At 40.8% G+C, this 20,799-nt stretch overlaps 1 protein-coding gene across 1 annotated transcript in view; it reads right to left on the bottom strand.

Moving 5' to 3' along the window:
- Positions 1-10,664: 10,664 nt before the first annotated feature.
- The window catches only part of LOC138838426 (gametogenetin-like), a 37,687-nt gene continuing 27,552 nt past the window's right edge, over positions 10,665-20,799 (bottom strand). The window contains exons 3-5 of the mRNA XM_070037926.1: positions 16,580-16,615; positions 15,379-15,458; positions 10,665-11,513 (exon numbers count right to left, since the gene is read on the bottom strand). Coding sequence (XP_069894027.1) covers positions 11,407-11,513; positions 15,379-15,458; positions 16,580-16,615 — 223 coding nt within the window. The 3' untranslated portion in view covers positions 10,665-11,406. The remainder of the gene's footprint in view (positions 11,514-15,378; positions 15,459-16,579; positions 16,616-20,799) is intronic.

Below are 20,799 nucleotides of genomic sequence, written 5' to 3'. Positions count from 1 at the left end.
ACTTTCCTGCTTGGGCTGGCTTTGAACCATGATCCTCAAATCACAGCCTCCTGAGTAGCTAGGATTACATGCATGAGCCACCAGCACCTGGCCAGATTGTTCCCTTTATTAATGTAAAGTGCCCTATGTGTCTCTTCTGACTGAGTTGTTTGAAGTCTACTTTATCAGACATGAGTATAGTTACTCCTGCCTGCTTTCAGGGTCCCTTTGTTTGGTAGATTTTTTTTTCTAGTCTTTCACTTGAAGCCAATATTGGTTTTTGTAAGTTGTATTTCTTGTAGGCTGGGTAAAGTATTTTAATACAACTCACCATTCTACTTTGCTTGATTGGAGAGTTGAGATGATTAACATCTAGGGTTATTATTGAAAGGAGGGTAGTAATTCTTGCCATTGTGTTATTTTTATAGTATCTACTTTTTCCCTACTCTTCATTTGCTTCTCTGCTCTACTGGTAGGATTTATTTTCTCCCTCTTCTCATGGACACATTGATCTTATATTTCTATTTGTAGGATTCCTTTGAACATATTCTGCTATGCTGCTTTAGTGACTATACATTGCTTTAGTTTTTGCTTATAATAGATTTGCACTTGCCCTTCAGTTATGAATGACAGCTTTTCTGGGTAAATTAATCTAGGGTGGCAGTTGTCTACTTACACCACTTGAAATACATGCTGGGAGAATGATGAAAGGGATGATGCTGATCAAGAAGCACTGTATTCATAAGTTGGCATGTTGAACTGAAGCCCATTTGGAGAACTATTTAAAGCTTATAAAATAAATTTAAAAGTACAAAAACATCAACCCATGCCCTACTTACTTTTAAACTTTCTGATGAGAAATCTGCTATTATTCTGATAGGATGCATCATGTATGACTTCAAGGTTCTCTTGTGGTTTTCGTTATTCTTATCTTGTTCTGCAATTTAATACTTTATGATCTGTTTGGGGGTAGTTGTCTTTATCCTATAGGTATTCTCTAGTTGAATGGTTGTTTCTCAAGATGTGTGAATTTTTCTCCTATTATGTTATTGAATACATTTTTCTATCCCTTCAGCTTTTTCCTCTTCTTCTATACCCATGCTACTTAAGTTTGGTCTCTTAAATACAGTCATCGTGGTTCTGCTCCCATTTCTTAATTTTCTCCCTAATTCTTCATTTTACTGTTCTAATGTATCTATACTGTTCTCAAGCCCCGATATTTTGTTTTCAAGTCAAACTAGTCTACTGGAGAGACTGCCACAGAGTTGTTTGACTTACTGAGCTGTTAATTTCCTGAATTTCAGTTTTTCTGGATTTTTTGTATCTTTATTGAATTCCTTTTTCATATCTTACATTATCTTTCTTACTGTGTTTAGCTGTTTATTTATATTCCCTCTGTATTTAGTCAACTTTTTATACATGTCCTCTTGTATTTTCATTGATCATTCTGATTATGTGAGGGGGTTGTTTTTAGTTTTGGGGTTTTTCTTTTGGGCTGTACTTAACATCACTGTAAGGTTGATCTTTGGACTGTCATAGAACCATATTTTCCATATTTTTTGTGTCCCTGTATTGACATTCTCACATCTGAGGTAAATTCACTGGTTGGGATTTTTAATCACACACTACAGGCAGTGCTCAGGCAGGAATATGTAGTGAAAAGAGTTGCAGTGTAGTCTCTTCCCATTGCACTGAGGGAGGGAGAACTTAGTGGTTCAGCTTTTGCTTGGTCCCCAAGCACTGCTCAAAAGAACTAGCAGTGGCCTCTTGTACTTCCTTGGGTTTGGGATGGCATTACATGTGAGTTGAGGGTGGGGCTAGTTAAGGATCAGTTGCCCACTTCTGTACTACTTCTACCTGGAAGTTTCCTTTATTTACATACTGGAACTCTCTGCTGTTCACAGAGTAGATTTTTTTAGTCTTTGAATCAATCAGGGTTACACTTTTGCACAGGTCCCCCTTTTTTACCCCCTCGAACAGCATAGAGGCTTTGGTCCTAATAGTGAAAGGAACAAATTACTCACTGAGTTTTCCACTCTAGTGGAGAGCTGAGGGATTCATGTCTCAACTCTTTTAAACAGCTTGTCACCCTGTGTAAGTCTCAGGCTAGGGTATCGTGAGCTTTGTCATTGTACCAGAGCTCTTGGATCTGCCTGGTAGCAAATTCTCAGAGCCACCAGACAGCTCCTTGGTGCTGAGTACTCTGCCAACCAGAGTACTGTTAAGATCTTCAGGAACTGGGACTTGGTCCAGTCAGAGATGGTGAAGGGGTTCACCAGCCCCCAGACCCTTAACTGCCTGAGCTCCCATACTGCTCTAATTCTCAACTCACCTGTATCTAATCCACTCTCTCCAAGACCACTTTTCTGGCTGTCTCCTGACTGTTCTCTAAGACGCAAGGTGTGGCTCAGTCTCTAGTCTACCTACCCTTGAGCTAATGTAGATCAGTATCTCTGGAACCTCCTGCAATCTAAGCTCTCCATAAAACAAGATGAACACCTGATTTTCTGAAGTGTCCTTCAGACCATGAAACTGCTCTCCTCAGCTGGGTGGGGCTACCAGCAGCATCCCTTGCTCTCCCTGTGAGCCTTCTGTTTGCCTGAGTCAGAGCTCTACCTCTCTCTGTCAGTATCAGATGGTGATGTCATCAAACTCTTTGTGCATGTCGCACTTTCTAATCATTATCCATGTGTAAAGTCATTTATTCTTCACGCTTCTCTGAATAGTACAAGCTGTTTTTCTCTTAAACTCTTGGTTTCTGTATTTGAAAAGCAGAAATCATATTTGTTCTTAAATAATAATAAAATTCAGTAAGATAATAAGTAGTATATGATAAGTTCTTCATAAGTATTAGTTTTTAATATTTCATTGTTGATACTGTCTCTATTTCACAGGATAGGGAACTAAGATGCAGAAAAATAAGTAAATTTCACAAGATACACAACTAGTAAGTGGCCAAGCCTCAATATAAACTCCTTGATATTATGAATAAACATCTTCCTTCTACAATGAGTGGTTAAATAAGTCAAGGAAGCGCCCGATTACTCCCCAACAATACAGGTGAAAGAGAAAACAAAAAACAACACACACACACACACACACACACACACACACACACACACTCACACATGCGCGTGCACAACTCCAAGCTGCTATTCAAAATATATTCCACCAGAGAGCAGTATATGCATGCATGACATAGGCATGACTTACAAGCTGTCAAATTTAGGGCAGATTTTATGCCAATTACTAAAAGTATCCTTATGTAGTTTTTTTGTTACATTATAATGTAGAATATTTGTATCAGGATTCAATACAACCATAGTTGTTAAAATGTCTGGTAAATGGTCAAGCAGAAGAAAAGGCCTTCCATCACTTTTCAATAACCTATTGTTATTCAGTGAGCCTGACCAGCACTAGGGCTGGGTGTCAGGGAGACAGGTGTGAAGTTCTCAAAGGCCCAACACACCTCCTACTCTCTACTCTCCCTAACTGAAAGACCACACTAATGGCCCAGGCACAAGAGAATGCTAGCTTGGTCTCCAGGGGTGACAGCAAACAAAGAAAAGGAGTCAGAATTCAGACACATTGGAAGCAATGAATGAATCTGAATCTAAAAAGTAATGCAGTGAGTGCTCTGTTAAGGGAATATGCCAGTTGGTGTAGGAGCACAGGAGGGAAAGGAACCCATTCTACCAGGAGATGGCATGGGAACTCAGCCTTTACAGGTATGGAGCTATTTAATGCTCAAATGGGGCCAAGAGGAAACACCACAAGCAGAAAGACATGCCCTGAGAATGGAGGTGTAGCTCAAGTGGCAAAGCATCAGCCTACCAAGCGCAAGGCCCTGAGTTCAAACCCCATTACTACAAAAAAAAATGTAAGGGAAGGCTATACTAAAGCTACCAGCACAACTATGTTTATTGCAGCATTATTTACCATAGCTGATATGGAATCAACCCAGATGCCCCTCAGTAGATGAATGGATCAAGAAAATGTGATATTATATATATATATATATATGCATGATATATATATATATGCATACAATAGATTTCTATGCCTCCATAAGAAAGAATGACATCGCCCCATTTGTTAGGAAATGGAAAGACTTGGAAAAAATTGTATTAAGTGAAGTAATCCAGGCCCAAAGAAACATAGGTCCAATGGTTTCCATTATTTGCAATAACTAGTATATGTCTAGGACAAGCAGAAAAGGTCAAAAGCTATGTTCATATGACCATATAAGATGATGTTAAGCATAATGAACCCTAAGGCAGGGACACAAGTGTTTTATTTCTTGCTTGCTATTGTTTTTAACATATTTATAATGCACTATGTGATTTTTTTTGTTTCTTTTGTATGTTCTTCCCCCATAGTATAACCCCCGTTTTCACTATATTTGATTCCGGTGCCCTGCATATAAGTTGGGGAGGGGAAGAGAAATAACAAATGCTAAAATAAGGATACAAGTTGACCCACTGTAACAATGAAATACTATGTTGGAAACAAACTTTACAACTGTGGGGGGGAGGGAGGAGTTGGGGAGGTGGGGAGGGAAGGGATGGTAGGGGATAAACAAAGGAAGAGGTAACAATGCTTGATAGGAAATGTACTCATTACCTTACTCATGTAACTGAAACCCATCCATATAGTATCTTTCAATAAAAAAAATATATACAAAAAAGAAATACTTCTGGATCATGGGGTCAGAGCACAGTCAGTCCTCATACTTTGGAGAATAAGAATGTAAGGAGTAGAGATCACCCCAAGACGTGTCCACTCTAACCACCCCACCCAACCCCCAAGTAAGAAAGTATAAAAGATGCGAGGGAAACACTGAGACACTATAATTTTAAAGAACATGCATAGCTATTCCTAATGACCAGTCTTGTTCTAAATATCTTGTAATACATACTTCATCACACACATAAAGGCAAAATTTCCTTGTTGTCTCGTACAGTTACAATGTTATGGTACATACATTATACCCAGGACTATTCTATGTTCAATTTTACTAGAAGTTGAATTACTGGATCCAAGACACTGACATTTATTTTTTAATGTTCTTGATTCAAATTGTCAAACTTTTTGGCAAAGATGAGAGTCTATTTTACCACCACATACCCAAGTAAATATTCCCCTATGACCTATTGTCACTCAAAAATTACTTCTGGGGCATCATCGACTAGGTGCCAGATACAGGAATAATGCTGAGATTCAGCAGTGAACGAGAGGCAAGAATTTCTGCATCTGGGAGTTTCCATCCTAGTGGGGGAGCTTCTCAGTAAATAAGGGAATTCCGAAGATACAGAGCATGTTCAGTACAAATGCCAAGGAGGAAAATTAATCAGAGAAGGAGGGCCCTAATGGAGGACTCTTAAGTGTTAGATTTAGGGGTGAATTTCATATGAGATGGGTAGGGGTAGTGCTTTCTTAGTACATACTTGAGTAAGGTCTTGAAAGAACAAGAAAGGCATGCAAAGATCCAGAGCATAACATTGTAGAGTTAAACTCCAGGAAGCACAAAAGCATGAGATAACCTAGTTGACAAGCTCAAGAAGTAAAATCACTGTGGCCAGAGCACAGGAAGAGAGAGGAATGACATGATGAAAGGTCGGGGTGTGTCTGGAATCAGAAGGCAGACAGTGGTGGGTTATACAGGATTCTATAGTCTTGGGCTTTTTCCCTGGAAGAGAAGGGGAGCACTACAGGGTTTTGATTTGGGAAAAGATCTCTCCAGCTGCTATTCCCAGAAGAGACTGGAGTGGGCTGAGAAATTTTCGAAGACTACTTCCATCATGTAGGAGAGGGGAATGAGAGGAGTGAGCCAGAATAGAAGTAAATGGAAAGAAGAGGTCAACCACCTTTAGATTTACTGAAGCAGGGATGGGACAGAGGTGAAGAACAGAAGAGTTAAGGCTGATTCCAAGCTCACTGCTCTGAACAACTCGAAGATGTTGTCATTAAGTTGGAGAAGTCTACAAAAGAGTAAAACTGGGGGAGTGGAGGAAGAGCAAGAAATCTGATATAGACTTGTTAAATGTTAGACACAGTTTAAGACACCCAAGTAGGATGTCAGGTAGGCAATTGGATAGAAGATTGAAGTTCAGATCAAACTCAAGGCTAAGGACGAATAACTTAGGTATCAATAACACAACATGGACAGAAAAGAGAGACAGTCCAAAGACAGCCTGGGACATGAATCAGAAGAATCAACAACGGATGCCCAGAGTGAGCACTCAGAGGCAGGGAGATGATGGGAGGATGTGGACACCTTGCAGAGTGATGGAACTTTTCAGGGAGCTTTATCAAAGGTTGAGAGTAGGACAAAGAATAAGCACTGACCTTCAGATTAGCCACAAGGTCACCCGTGACCTTGGAACTGGTCTTTGTGGAATAAGAGGGGCAAATACCTGAACAGAGCAGTTTTTAGAAAGAAATTGAGGATAGTGACTAGATACTAATGGGTGCTCTGATGAATAAGGATGGAGAAATGAGACACTAGGTGAAAAGAGAGATTTTTGTCCCTAAGGTAGAAAAAATAAAATCCTATTGGTAAGATGACTGAATCAAGGGAGTGTTGATTTGGGAATTGTTAGGGAATTGGGAAGAGTTGTTGGAGCCATGTGGGCTGGGAGGAAAGGTAGAAGTGCTTTCCTGTAACACATCTGAGTACTGCCACTGTCTTGTGGGGGATGGGGAGAGGGTGGTTGTTTCTATATTTTGTTTTGTCTTGGGTAAAACAGGAAGCGAGAGGGTCAGCGGGGAATAAGTACTGATGGTGTAATGATGAATGTATTGATAACAAGACAGGAAATATATTCAACTCAAGGGAATAGATTGGATAGACACAGATTGTTAGGATATGAATTGAGGCATTATGAACCTGCTGGAAGTCTCTGGTGCATGGAAGTCTCCATGATCATACAGCCATATTCAACCAGACATGTCTAGAAAGGGTCACAGTGAATATAAAAGGGGGGTATGTGGGAGTTAGGAGGTTATGTGTAAAGGAGTGATCACCTTGGAAAGCCTTAGTGTGTGATCTGGAAAAAAGGGGAAGGAACAAGTTGGAAATAAAGACAGAAAAGAGTGGTTCCACAGAGGCCAAAAGGAATTCCAGGAAGAAGAGATGATGGTGGAAGGGTGGGATGTTAAAGATGGCCATGGGAAAGCAATGGAGGGGTATCATGATGGAGTGGATGTAATGGAGTAAAGACCACATTCACTGGAGGTGGAAAGGCCTCAGAACTTCAATCTAGGGTCCTAGAAGTTCTTCATGTAGACTCTGAAATCCAAGAGTGATGCTGATGAGTCATGTGACAGGAGCCTGCACCGCAGGACAGCGGCAGTGACTCGCTGCCAGCAGGTGACCACGGGGTGGGGGTGGGGGGACAGTTCCATCTGATGGGGGCCATGCCTCTTATTATGTTTTTCAATCATTTGACTTTAATGAGGCGGAATTTTTCCTGTATGACTCACTGGCCACTTACAACCCTCTTTTTGAACTGTCTTTGGGGTTCCTTTCTTGATAATTCTCTGATACATACAAATTCTGCTCACTCCATCTAAAAAAAAAAAAAAACTACTTCCAAAGGTTACCTTGTCCATACTATCCCATTTCTAGATCATTCCAGCAGCTTCCACACAGCTGTTCTCCTCGCTTAACATAGAAGCCACACAGCAGCCGGTAGCCTGCTGAAGCTGACATGACATCATGCCTCTGTTCAATACTATCCAAGGGCCCAGAGCTTACTCAGAGCAGAAGGCCCTAGCTTCCTCCAGAATCTCTACTCCCAGCCCACAGTAGCCCTCAGATCCTTCTACCACACCTCCATCTGCAGTTTGATCCTGGCCACACTGCCATCTTTGCTTTCCAGGCAGGTATGTGTCACACTCTACCGCATGGGACATTTTAACTCGTCCCTTCTCTTTAGACTGTTCTTCCAATGGAATCTTACATGGGTAGCTACTTCTCCTAAGGTCTCTGCCTACAAATGTCATCTTTGCAGAGAATACTTCATCACTGATCATTTAACTAATTTCCACTTTTCCAAGTGACCCTCTATTCCCTCTTCTCAGGTATTACTTTTGGCAACTACAAATGTACTACTTCTTCATTTACTCTGTGTCCCTTCTATAAAAAATAGGTCCCACAGGATCTTGGACTTCTGAGTTGTTTACTGTTATATTTCCAACAGAACAGACACTGGGGAAATAGTTGAGTGAATGGCTCTATGCATGAATGAATTCTGCTAGCAAGCCTAGCATTAATTATTCATTAGGATTAAATTTACTCTATTGATTCAAAATGTCCAACGTACAGAAAAACCAATGACTCAGCCCTATATTATCCCAAAAGACACTCCACTCTAACAACAATAAAAAGAATCAGGTCCTTCTCTAGGAGTCATAAATTCTTTCACTTTTATACCAACTCAAGGTCCTTGTTTCATAATGAGTCTCAGGCCCCAGCTATAAAAAGATGGAGGAAAAAAAACAAAACCCTCCACTTATTTCACATAATAGGTTAAATAAGAAAGCAGCATCTTCACAAAATAGAAGTGTGAGTACCAGTTATACCTACTACAGAGACAGACCTGCAAACAGCACATCAGGATGCTATGACCAAACATCCTCATGGCCACAAGTGGAGAGATCCAGTGCCTGTGACCAAAGACTGCACCACTTTCCAGTGGCTTTTCCCAGGGTGGCCCACAAGACTCTCACAAGCTTACCTTGTCCACCACCCACCAGCCAGTTTAACTCCCCCCAGCTTAACTCCCCGCCTCCCTGTAAGTGTTGGGTTACACCAAGGGCCTTTGGACCCACAGTCCTTTGCCTGAAGGCTGCTTTCTCCTCCACCTAACCCTGCAGCTCCGCCCAGGGAATTTCTGTCTGAAAGTTTGTCTTTTTCCATTCAGACACAGGAGCCCTTACTATGTGCTCTCAGCAATCTTGTCTCCTCCCTCCCCCCCACCCCCATTGCTGTCCAGGTAACTTAGCGCATTCACTACTCTTCTGAGAAGCCTTGAATTCATAGATTGGGGCTTTCAGGTGTGTCTTACGCAGCACAGCAAGAACTTGATTGGTGATGGGTGATGACTACAAATAGGAAGTGGGTAAAGAGTACCATCTATTGAAAAGGAACAGTAGAAACTTCACAGCAGGGAAAACTGAGACACCATCTAACCTAGTGGTCAAAGTCAGTATTACCAGTAATAAGTTAGAATCATGAGATCTTATGATAAATACAATGGGATGAGAGACACTGCATCTCTCAAAATTCTGTAACATCCATAAAAAGAAAGACAAATTCCAATCAAGGGGGCATACTCCAAATTACTAAGCAGTAGACTTCAAAAGGTATCAAGTTCAAAAAGAAACAGGAAAGGCTGAGAAAATGTCCTCCAGGGAGAGGAGGAGAGGAGAGGGGAGGGGAGGGGAGGAGAAGGGAGGGCAGGAGAGGGGAGGGGAGGGGAGGAGAACGGAGGGGAGGGGAGGGGAGGCCTGGGGAGGAGAGGAGAAGGGAGAGGAGGGGAAGGGAGAGGGGAGGAGAACAGAGGGGATGGGAGGGGAGGGGAGGCCTGGGGAGGAGAGGAGAAAGGAGAAGAGGGGAAGGGAGAGGGGAGGAGAGGGGAGGGGAGGGGAGGGAAGAAGAGGAGAAGGGAGAGGAGGGAAAGGGAGAGGGGAGGAGAGGGGAAGAGAGGGGAGGGAAGAGGAGGGGAGGAGAAAGGAAGAGAGGGGAAGGGAGAGGAGGGGAACAAAGGGGAGGAGAGGGGAGGAGAGGGGAGGGAAGAAGAGGAGAAGGGAGAGGAGGGGAAGGGAGAGGGGAGGAGAGGGGAGGAGAGGGGAAGAGAGGGGAGGGAGGGGAGGCTAGACGAGGAGTAAATGTTAACGGAATAAAAATGTGAGATTCTATCCTAGACTCCTGCCCTCCCCAAGGAAAAGACATCAGTGGAACAACTAATGTAATCTCATTAAATTAATTAATCTAATTAGAAACTGCAGTTCATAGTGTGTCTATGTTTAATTTCTCAATTATGGCAAGTATATTATGGTTATATGAGGTTAACAATAGTGGGAGCTGGGCCAAGGACACACAAGAATTCTAATTCTGCACTATAGGAACCACAATTTTAACATTCTTATAAAGGTAGTTAAAAGAAGAATTTGTTCCAGTACTGGGACTTGAACTCAGGGCCTGTGAGCTGTCCCTTAGTTTTTTTACTCAAGGCTGGTACTCTGCCTCTTAAGAGTCTCTCAGATTTATCTGCCTAGAGGCAGGCTTTAAGTCACAATCCTTAGATCTCAGTCTGTTGTGTAGCTAAGATTCCAGGTATGAGCCACTGATGCCTGGCTGGCTATCTAAAAATTGAAAGTTCTGTCCAAGTCACTCACTTCATTATTCCTAAGGAGGTAAGCTGCTAGTTTCCTGTAATTTTTCATAATTTCTTAATAATTTTATCTTTGGTATTTTTCATTAACTGAATTTCCCTGTAACTATCATATGAGCCAAATATTCAGGTAAATGCTTCTCTCCTTGGGGAAAATATTTTGCTTTTTTCACAATAGTCTATACATTAAGACTGATCTTCCTATGTTGACATATTGTGTACATGCAAGACTATGCCATGTGTAGCTTTTTTGAAAGTATTTTTTGGAAAATAAAGAAATCCAGGTAAAGAGAGATAAAAATATTTAATTGTTGAAATACACTGATAAATTGGGTAATTCACATTGCAGCAGGAATACACATTAGTATTAGCAAATTAAGAACTTTCTAGATTCTTCACTAACCTTCGATCTTAAGTCCCAGAAAATAGCACAGATTAGCACAGTAAGATGCCAGGACTACATTAATGGTACAATGGGAGACTCTCTCACTAGGCAAGTGTTTAGAGTAACATAAGCTTTTGACTAAAAAGGGCTTTAGTCAACATGTGTATTTGGCATGCAGATTTAACCATCTATCATTAAATATTGCACTGTGATACATTGTTTCTAATCAAGGAGATTAAATAGAATTTGGAAACCAAATAGTAAAAACTGGGGAGTGACGGTAATAAGAATCCATTTCCCAATTTAACAGCTAAAAATTAATACAAAGTAGAAACAGTGAAAGATAAGCGACAAATATATTACTTTAGGTAATTCATTTATAGTGCCCTATTATCTTAAGTTATAAACAGAATAAGGATTTCTGTCATATAAAAATTATCAAAAAAGTCTCACATGACTCTGTGGAGTGTTGTGTGACCAGGATGTAAAATGCTATGGAACCAGAAACTCAGGTGGGCAACAACAGACCTCAGGAGTGTTTTAACTCATCTTCCCCAATTGGGATGCAGAAAAGCTCCAGACCAGCACACTGTCTAATCCATTTCCCTGACCACAACATTCAACCTGTACTCACAGCTTTAACTATGCACTTAAGACTAGGGGAGAGGGACATGGTGACAACTGTTTAGAATTTCCTGTGCAACATTTCAGTGTCCCCAGTGCTGGATACCTTCCAACTGATGAGCAAGCTATGAAGAGAACAAACAGAAAAGAACAGAATTAACACACTTGATGAAATACAACTTAGATTTAAAAATACATGTATCAGCTGTAAGCCTATAAATTATTTACTGATTGTCTTTTAAGTAAAGCATTCAACGTCCACCCAACATGCAGCTGAAATTTCAACATTTACTTGAAATGGAGTCAGTACAGTACTGTTGTACAAAGAGATTTTGCAGCCTGAGAAACAGCCACCCCTAGCTACATGCATATCGATATCACCAAACTAAAAATTGCATGCTGCTGAGCCACAACTCCATGCCTTTTCTAGATGGGAGCTCTGTGCAGTTGAGCCACCCTCATTATGTGGAAATGATGAGGGCTTGTCTATCTATGGACATCTGAGAACTCTCATATCAGCTCTGTGGCTCAAGTATTCCACCCCTGGCCATGCCTGTCATCCCAGAGCCACCCACAGAAGAACCAACTTATTTGTTTCATGATATGTCATGTCATCACTTGAGTGGCAGAGTACCCACCTTGCAAATACAAGGACCTGGAGTTCAAGCCCCAGTACCATAATAATAATAATAATAATAATAATAAATTAAGTAACTTCAAGAGATTCTGAAGTTTTTCCTTAATTTGGTCCAAAAAAAAATAGCCAAATCAACTTGGAACTTTGGCCTCTGAATTGATTTAGAATTTACAAGTTGGTTTACAATTTACAATTCAGTTTAGAATTTGCAAGTTGGTCAAAAGGATTAGCTGATCTTTTCCATAATAATCTTCCTCTACAGGGGACATCTTCTTATCAGGATTTTCTCCTAGTAACTTAGACCCAGAAAGCCAAACTACACTGGACATTTGGCCAACCAGGGAAAATAGCCATTCAATTTGAAAAACCATCCATGTAACTCAAAAGAGACCAAAGAGAGACTATGACCAAACTGGTTATATAGAAACCACCGAAGAATGAGGGATACTGAGACAAGAGAAGAGAGGAGTGGCAATAAAAATACGTATGTACCCATGAATACTAAGGAAGTGTTTGGGCCAGCTTCTTAGTTATGTGAGCTGCCTTCATCCCAGTACTGATAAATTATCACCAGGGCATTATAAATCCATACACAATGGTGGACAGTCAGTTGTCTAACTCTCCCATGAGGAAAGCGAAATGGAGAGAACCTCACATGTATGGCTTACAGAGGAGCTGTCCAGGCTCCTGATATAGTCTACCAAGCCCCTCTTTCAACATCAGGACTATGGCTTTTGAGATACTCTCTCTTTCCAGGAGGAGAAACAGTGATGTCAGCTTTCTTTCAACTACCCTAACTTTTATTATGCAAATAATAAAAGTACTTCTGCAAAGGGCAAACTGGCAGGGAACTTGGGAACTCAGTGGGGAGGTAGAACTCTATTAAAATACTAGAAATAGGCAATTTTCTGCAAATTCTCAACAAGAAATCTAACACCCTGTGGTTATGGGAACTAGGGAATAAATAGCCTTAATGCTCTCCCTTGATGAGAAAGTCTTTGAAGAACTACCACCTCCCAGCCCTGTTTGTGGCTTCTGTCAGGAAGAAACTGAAAGAGGTGAAGCTTCAGTGTCCCTCCTTTGTTTGTGGGAAAGCTTACTAATCTCCACCGGTAAGCCTCTTCTGCAACCCCAGCCCAGCCCAAATACCAGCTCTGCTGATGGGCCTGAATAAGAAGTTAGTTCCATATCAAGAGTCTTGTTTCTGGTCTACCGTTGGCTGGGTTCTGCTTAAATAGAAAGAATAATAGAATGAGGTGGTGGTGATGACAGTGATAGTGACAATGGTGGTGGTGGTGGTGATGGTATAGCGGTGATAATGGTGATTATATTGCGGTGATGGTGTTGGTGTTGGTAATGGTAGTAGGGATGGTGGTAGTGGGGATGGTGTGGTAGTGGTGGTAGTGGTGGTGGTGCAGTAGTGATGTTGGTGGTGTGCTGGTGGTGGTGGGTAATGGTAATGGTGGTGGTAGTGGTAATGGTGTAGCAGTAGTGGTGCTAGTGGTGATGGTGTGGTAGTGGTGGTGGTGGTAGTGGTGCAGTAGTGATGTTGGTAGTATGATGGTGGTAATGGAGGTGGTGGTAGTGGTAGTAGTAGTATGGTGATCATGAGGACAGCAGTAGCTACAATGTATTTCATATCTAATCTTAACAACAACCCTTAAGTCTAATTATTAGCTCTAACTAGTGACAGATCATGAAATGGGCCACAAAGGAGGAGCAACTTGCCAAGCCAATAAGTGAAAGAGTCCAAATTCAAATCCAGGGATGTCTGACCACCAAAGGGGAATGAATGTTCTCAGAAGACAGAGCATTCCAGAAGAGGAGGTTTAAGATTGAACATCAGTGGTGATCCAATCATTGCATGTGAACTGTGACTAGTGCCTCAGCACAAATGCACCTACTGGTGATGACCACATACCTCTCACTGAGCTCTGGGCTAAGGCCCATCTCCTCTTACACTATCTAACCCCCGGCTACTGCCAACACTGCATCTAATTCCTACCCGAGTCTCTCTGATTTCTCCCTCTTCTATTACTTTAGGCCTATGCCCTCAAAGTTTTTGTTGAGGCAACCTCACAGCTTGCTCTTATTAAATTACTTGCACTTGTAACAAATTGATTTTTAAGTAGCTGAAAAGATAACTGAAACTGAGCACTAATCCTTTTTTGTAAAACATACTTGAATCCAGAGAGGAGACCCCATCCTTCTAACTGAAGTTCAAGAATAGAAATATATAGCAATAAGATCTAAAGCCAAGTCATTATCACATCAGATTATGGAAAATTATTTTTAAAATGTACCATACCTCTTTATTATTGTGTTGTGATGTTATTTTAATCTTAAAGAGAAAATTAAGAAAAGTTAAATATAAATATAATGAAGAACAATGATCCAATTGCCCACAAAGCTATACAGTAGTGATATATATATATATATATAGATATAGATATATATATATATGTTTGCAAGTTTAAATCATGAAGTAAAGAAAGGATAATGTAGAATAAGTAGCTAGACGTTAAAAAAAAAAGTAAAACTATACATTATATAATAACAGTTGAGTGAATCAGCATCTTTTTTGTGGTGGGACTGGGGCTTGAACTCCTGGCCTCACATTCTTGCCTGGCTTTTTCTACTCACAGTTGGTATCACTTGAGTCCCACCTTCACATCCAGATTTTTTGAAAGTTAATTAAAAATAAGTCTAGTGAGTGGATTTGTCAACCTGGGCTGACTTTAAACCTGGTTCTTCAGATTTCAGCCTCCTGAGTAGCTAGGATTATAGACTTGAGCTACTGAAAGAAGTTCAAATCAGAATTCCTTACCACTAGCCTCACTTAAAATTAAAAACACCATATACACAGTAGCAGAACTGTCTATTATTTGGGAAGACTTCATTACCACATAATTACTAACTATTCAGCTCAGAAAAGGGAATTTCATTCCATTTATTTATGCAATGTGCAGTTCTCTCTCCCTTAATCACAAGACTGCATATCAGCTAGTCATTTCTATAACAAATTACAGAACTCAAATTACCTTTGAGTTCTACACAAAGAGTCTACAACCTTATTTCAATGACAGCTTTTATGTTCACCCTGATTATCACTGAAATTAACAAGAAATTGAGATTACCCATGTAGTAGAACAGCAAGTGGAAGCTGACTTCATTCTGGAATTCTTTGAAACATGTAGGTGGTAAGTTCAAGAAAAGCTTAAGATGAACAGATGGTACTTAGACATGCTTCACTGAAGCTACATCATGCATAAAATGGGTGAAGCAGGCAGAAACATAAATTTCATAGAACATAAAAAATATTTTGAAAAAATAAACATATTCCATTATCTTACTTTTTTGTACAGTCTTTGTTTGATTAGATACCATGTTGACAGCTTCAGACGGCAGGCCAACATACACTCCTCCATAGTTTCTTTAAGAAAAGAAATCAGACCGATTTAATTGGTACTAGCCACAGTACCAACTGGTACCTATATCTATCTATCTACCTACTCAGAAGTCTGAGATCCAAGGATCACAGTTCAAAACCAGCCCAGGCAGGAAAGTCCACCAGACTCTTACCTCCAATTAGCCACCCAAAAAAGAAAGGCCAAAAATGGAGCTGTGGCTCAAATGGTAAAGTGCTAGCCTTGAGTAAAGGAAGCTCAGGGACAATACCCAGGACCCTGTGTTCAAGCTCCAGGACTGGCACCAAGGCTATAAAAAATATGCTTTTTTAGTATGACAGTCCTGTAGCTTGAACTCAGGGACTTATATACCCACCTGGCTTTTTCACTGGATGTTGGAACTATACCCAGTTCCACTTCTGACTAATTTTGTTCACTAATTGGAGATAAGAGTTTCACAGACTTTTCTACCTGGGCTACAATTCAAACCTCAGCCCTCAGATCTCAGTCTCCTGAGCAGCTACGTTTACAGGCATGAGCCATGAGTGCCTGGCCAACTCATGACTTTTTAAAAAGTTGAATTCATCATTGTCACTAGAAATATAGCTGTTTCTCTGTTAAAAGGTATCCAAATAGTACAAAAAGCTACACTAAATTAGTAGATATTTTACCTGCAATGAGAAAAAGCAGCAGAAATTGGAGTTAGTAAAGTAACAAACATCAGCAGAATAACATGTTACAGGTGCCACAACCAACATTTATCAAGAATTCAGAGGTCTCCCTGGTATGAGGGGATAATACACACAGAAACACTTCCTCATAGGAGGACAGACAGAAAATGAGGAGACAAGAGAGCTAAAGAGAAGTGAGAGGAGAGTTGACCAGAGGAGGAGGAAGAGGGTGCAGGGAGCTGAGAAGTGAGGAGGGAAAAGTAACTCAGGGGGCAGGAGCATCCCAAAGACCACACCATGGCAGTCAACAAAGGCCAGATGCACAAGGCTAAAGTCATGCTTGCTTCCAAGAAGCAGAGGCTCTGTCTGAGTCCTTGGCAAAAATCTTTTCAGATCTTACACTCCTCCTGGATTGCCTGTGCCAAAAGTTTCCCCCAAATTATGCAAATTCAAATCAGCTGCAGTAGTGAACATACCTTCTCTTGTCATCTTCTGTTACTGATTCTTCAGTTCTAAAAGGTCAAAAATATTTCTGATGAGCCACTTGGTTACAGAGGTTAGGAAGAAAAGGAGATCATCAAGTTAATGTTGACTGTGTTTATTTCAAGTGTTTCCACCAAGTATTTCGACAGCATAGTATCCTGGCTCTCCTCAATCACACACACACTCAAATATGGTGACTGTCCAACTCACCAAAATGCACAAATCTAGCTAATTCCAAACAAGCACAACTGCCAAGCCAAATGACAAAAACTGAAGGTAAGGAGATTGCAAAAGGAGCAAAAATTAGGCACTGGGAAAGTGAAATCACTTTGCTGTGCCACCTGCTCACTGGGTGGCATACAGGCTATGGGACAACTGCCTGGCCCAGATCAGCTGGTCTAACAGTCTAACAGGTGAGACCTCAAAGTCTCTTCTGGTTCTCTCTGTGCTTTGGGATGTATCATCCAGTTTAGTGGCACAACTATGGGGAGGGAAAGATACCTTTAGTACAGAAAGAGTTAATACCAATTTGATTCCCTCTCATTTAAAAACATGAGCCATTTAATGCGCAACCTATGAGGAAGAGGAAGACTGCTTCAAAGAAAACACTTAGGAGGAATACCTACTTCAAAACACACAGATTCCTTATGTAAGAGGAAAGTACATTCTACCAGAATTCTCTGGTATATTTCTAAGGGGGAAGGACACCTTCCATAAAGCCCTAACTCACACACCTATACACAATACACAATACACAATACACACACACACACACACACACACACACACACACACACACACACACACTCAACTTTTCTGAAAGAAAAATAACCAGATGAACTCAACAAGTAATTCTACTTCTCCAGTCAAGCACCCAGACAGAACCTCTTGAATCTTCCAAATCTTCACTGAATCTTCTGATTTTAGAGATGGTCTAAGTGTGGTTCACTCACTTCAAAAATGAGGATACTAAATGGATGGAGCTAGAAGGAATCATGTTGAGTGAGGTAAGCCAAGAGCAAAGAGACAAACGGTATATGGTCTCCCTGATAAGTGGATGCTAAATCCAAAATGTTAGGTGATATGACAAAACTAACAGGACTTAAGAAACAAAGAACTCCCACTCATCTGGTCGAACCACTACTAAATATCCCCATGCTGCTGATCACATGTATGGTGTATAACATGTTACAGACTGTGATAGACAATTTGCTCCAGGAAAGTTAGAATGAACTTGTGACTTTAAATGAGCATCATTATTCCACAATACTGTGAAATTCCGGAAATTATGTAATCACTTAATCACAATCAAAAAAAAAAAAGAACCTGGGGAAGGTAGGGAGGGAGGGGATGGTAGGGGGAAAACAATGGAGGGGGTAACAATGTTCAAGAGGAAGTGTACTCATTACCTCACTCATGTAACTGTAACCCTCTGTATAGTATCTTTACAATAAAAAAAAAAATGAGGATCCTTCCAACATAGCTGACACACTACAGATTAGTTTGCCTCCAGGCAGGAGCCGATCGGTCACCCAGCGGTGAACATTGGCTATGAACACAAATCCTACTCCAGTTGAGTGCAAAATCTACTTTGAAATTTAATTCACGCTAATTTAGCACAGAACTTAAAAGCTGCCAGACAATTATCAGCTTCTTTCACCTCTTGTTAAAGCTAAATGCTCTTCAATTCCACAGTGTCAAGGTCCAATTTTATTAGAAATGGTGTGAAGCTTATCGATGTGGTTTTAACAGTGCTATTTACTATGTTTAATTAAAATGGATTTATGTATCTCTAGTAGTATGGAAAGATGATGATGATGATGATGATGATGATGATGATGATGATGATGATGATGAACTAGTCAAGATATTAGAATTGTTTACTTAAATCTTGAGTGGCTGAGATTATCATCAAATTGTATTTGAAGTTATACATAATACCAACATGTTTGTTAGGTAAAAAATAAGCTTAAAACTAATTTAAATTTCCCCAAATAAAAGAAAACTATAAATTAATTTAAGTCTTTTATATCTTACTAATAATCCAATAGCTTAAAATCCAATCTGTGTTCCCCATTCTAATGAAACAACAACCTTACACAAGATGGTTGGGTAGTTGTGGTATTTATTAGATAATAAACTAGGTTTTATAAATTAAAATCCCTAAAAATATCACTTGTAAAGCCTGCTTCAGTATATATGCCGCTATGTTTGAGGCTGCCACTTCATTCCTTCTTTCCACACACAACTATTCTTCATCTTAGGACTGACACCAGGACTTTAAGAACTAATTAGTGCCTCCCAAGTGCCAGGCACAGAGTAGGGCACTTCAGTGCTAGAACTCACAACAGCTCTGAGAGCCCAGACATGAGGAAAACAACACAGAGAACCAAGGAATTAATAAATACTGGGGAGTGACAAGCAAAACTAACCATCAAATCCCACGTTTCACATTCTAATCCACCACTCTGCCTCTCAGGAAGACAGATGCAAAGGTCAAAACCAGCTCTGGTGAGAGATCTGCATGGGCCGCTTCTCCTTACACCATCTTCTGCTTCACAATCTGCCTGTGTGGCTAATCACAACCCTGTGGCATAGGTATGAGCCACAATGTAAGATGAAGAAACTCAGCCTCTGAAAGGTTGACAGCAGGATGATCAGAGGAATCAAGCAGAACCCAAATCCACGTGTGTGATGCCAATCCCTGCTTCCCACGCTGTGAGCCTATGCTAGGAAGAGTACAAATCCCTCCCAGATGCATCTCTCCACTTCTTATCATCACACTTAGGAAAGAGGGGACCTATACAGTAGGTGGGTCCTCACCTGTCTCACCAGCATTAGAAGACACCTCTAACAGTTGCCAGAACCATGATCTTCACAGGACTTGTCGAATTGCTCCATGGTTCCTTTATCATCTGAGTACATGGATAGTCCTGATCAGCAGTTGCAGTAGAATCTATTCACCCAAATAATTTGACTGTGGTTAAATAGGAAAAAAAAAGCGAGTGGGTCTAAAGCAAATCTCCTGATAGAAGGAAAAATTCAAGCCATGGTTTAGCTGCCTGCAGCAAACCAAATGCATCCTGCAGACCTGCTCAAACTGGACAGGCCACACTAAGAAAGAAGGAATGGATCTGAAAGCAGAAGTAGGTCCCTTGGGACAAGAATGCCCAAAGATCTCCAGCAGGTCACCAACAGCTCACAGTGGCATTCCCTCCATGTGATTAGGTTTTCAGGCTCCAGGTAGGAGCTGGTCTGTCTGGGGACAGTGTCACTGTGGGGCCCAAAATGGCCCATAGAAGAACCATTTGAAGAAATAATTATGCTCAGAGAGCAGGAGTACACAGGTCTGGATTTCCAGTAAATACCTGACTGGATTGTCACAAGAGATATGCCCGGAACACAGTATTTTCTAATATCAGAGCATAGTATTTTCTAATGATGACAGAAGCCTAGCGTGTACACACGTACACATACACACACATTCTGTACACATAGTATTTTCTAATGATGACAGAAGCCTAGCATGTACACGTACACACACACACACACACAAACACACACACACACACACACACACACACACACACATTCTGTTGTGGGGGGCTCATTTCCCTAAAGACTGTTTCTTGCTCAGAGAAGTAGGTATTATCATGTGGTAGTTCAAAAGGGGTTGGTCACAATCTATCTTACCACTCAGGATTTATGAAGAACCTTTAAGCTTTGGGATTCCTGTCTTATTCTCAAGTTTGAGCTTTGGATATGCCCTAGCTGTGTGAACAGCTGGGCTGCCCATCTGTACAAAATCTGAAGAAAACCACTGTTCATAGAGCTTAAAAACATCCCATTCACAGAACCTTAAATTTTCCAAGATTTACTTATCAATTCTCCTATAATAATTCATTCACTAGCTGAGTGCTGATGGCTCACACTTGGAATGCTAGGTACTCAGAAGGTTGAGAGCCGAGGATTGTGGTTCGAAGCCAGCCAGGGCCGGAAAGTACATGGAACTCTTATCTCCAATTAAATACCCCCAAAAAGCCAGAAGTGGAGCTGTGATCGAAGTAACAGAGTGCTAGCTTTGAGAGGGGAAAAAAAAAAACTTCAGGAACAGCACCCAGGCCCTGAGTTCAAGCCCCAGGACCAGCAAAAATAAATCATCATAATCCATTTACAAATAATTTCTTAGGCAAGTAATTGCCAGAGAATGCCT

This window comes from Dipodomys merriami, unplaced genomic scaffold (genome assembly GCF_024711535.1).
Source record: "Dipodomys merriami isolate MVZ:Mamm:240054 unplaced genomic scaffold, mDipMer1.0.p SCAF_10, whole genome shotgun sequence".
Lineage (NCBI taxonomy): Eukaryota > Metazoa > Chordata > Mammalia > Rodentia > Heteromyidae > Dipodomys > Dipodomys merriami.
This window is presented reverse-complemented; position numbering and strand designations above follow the sequence as displayed.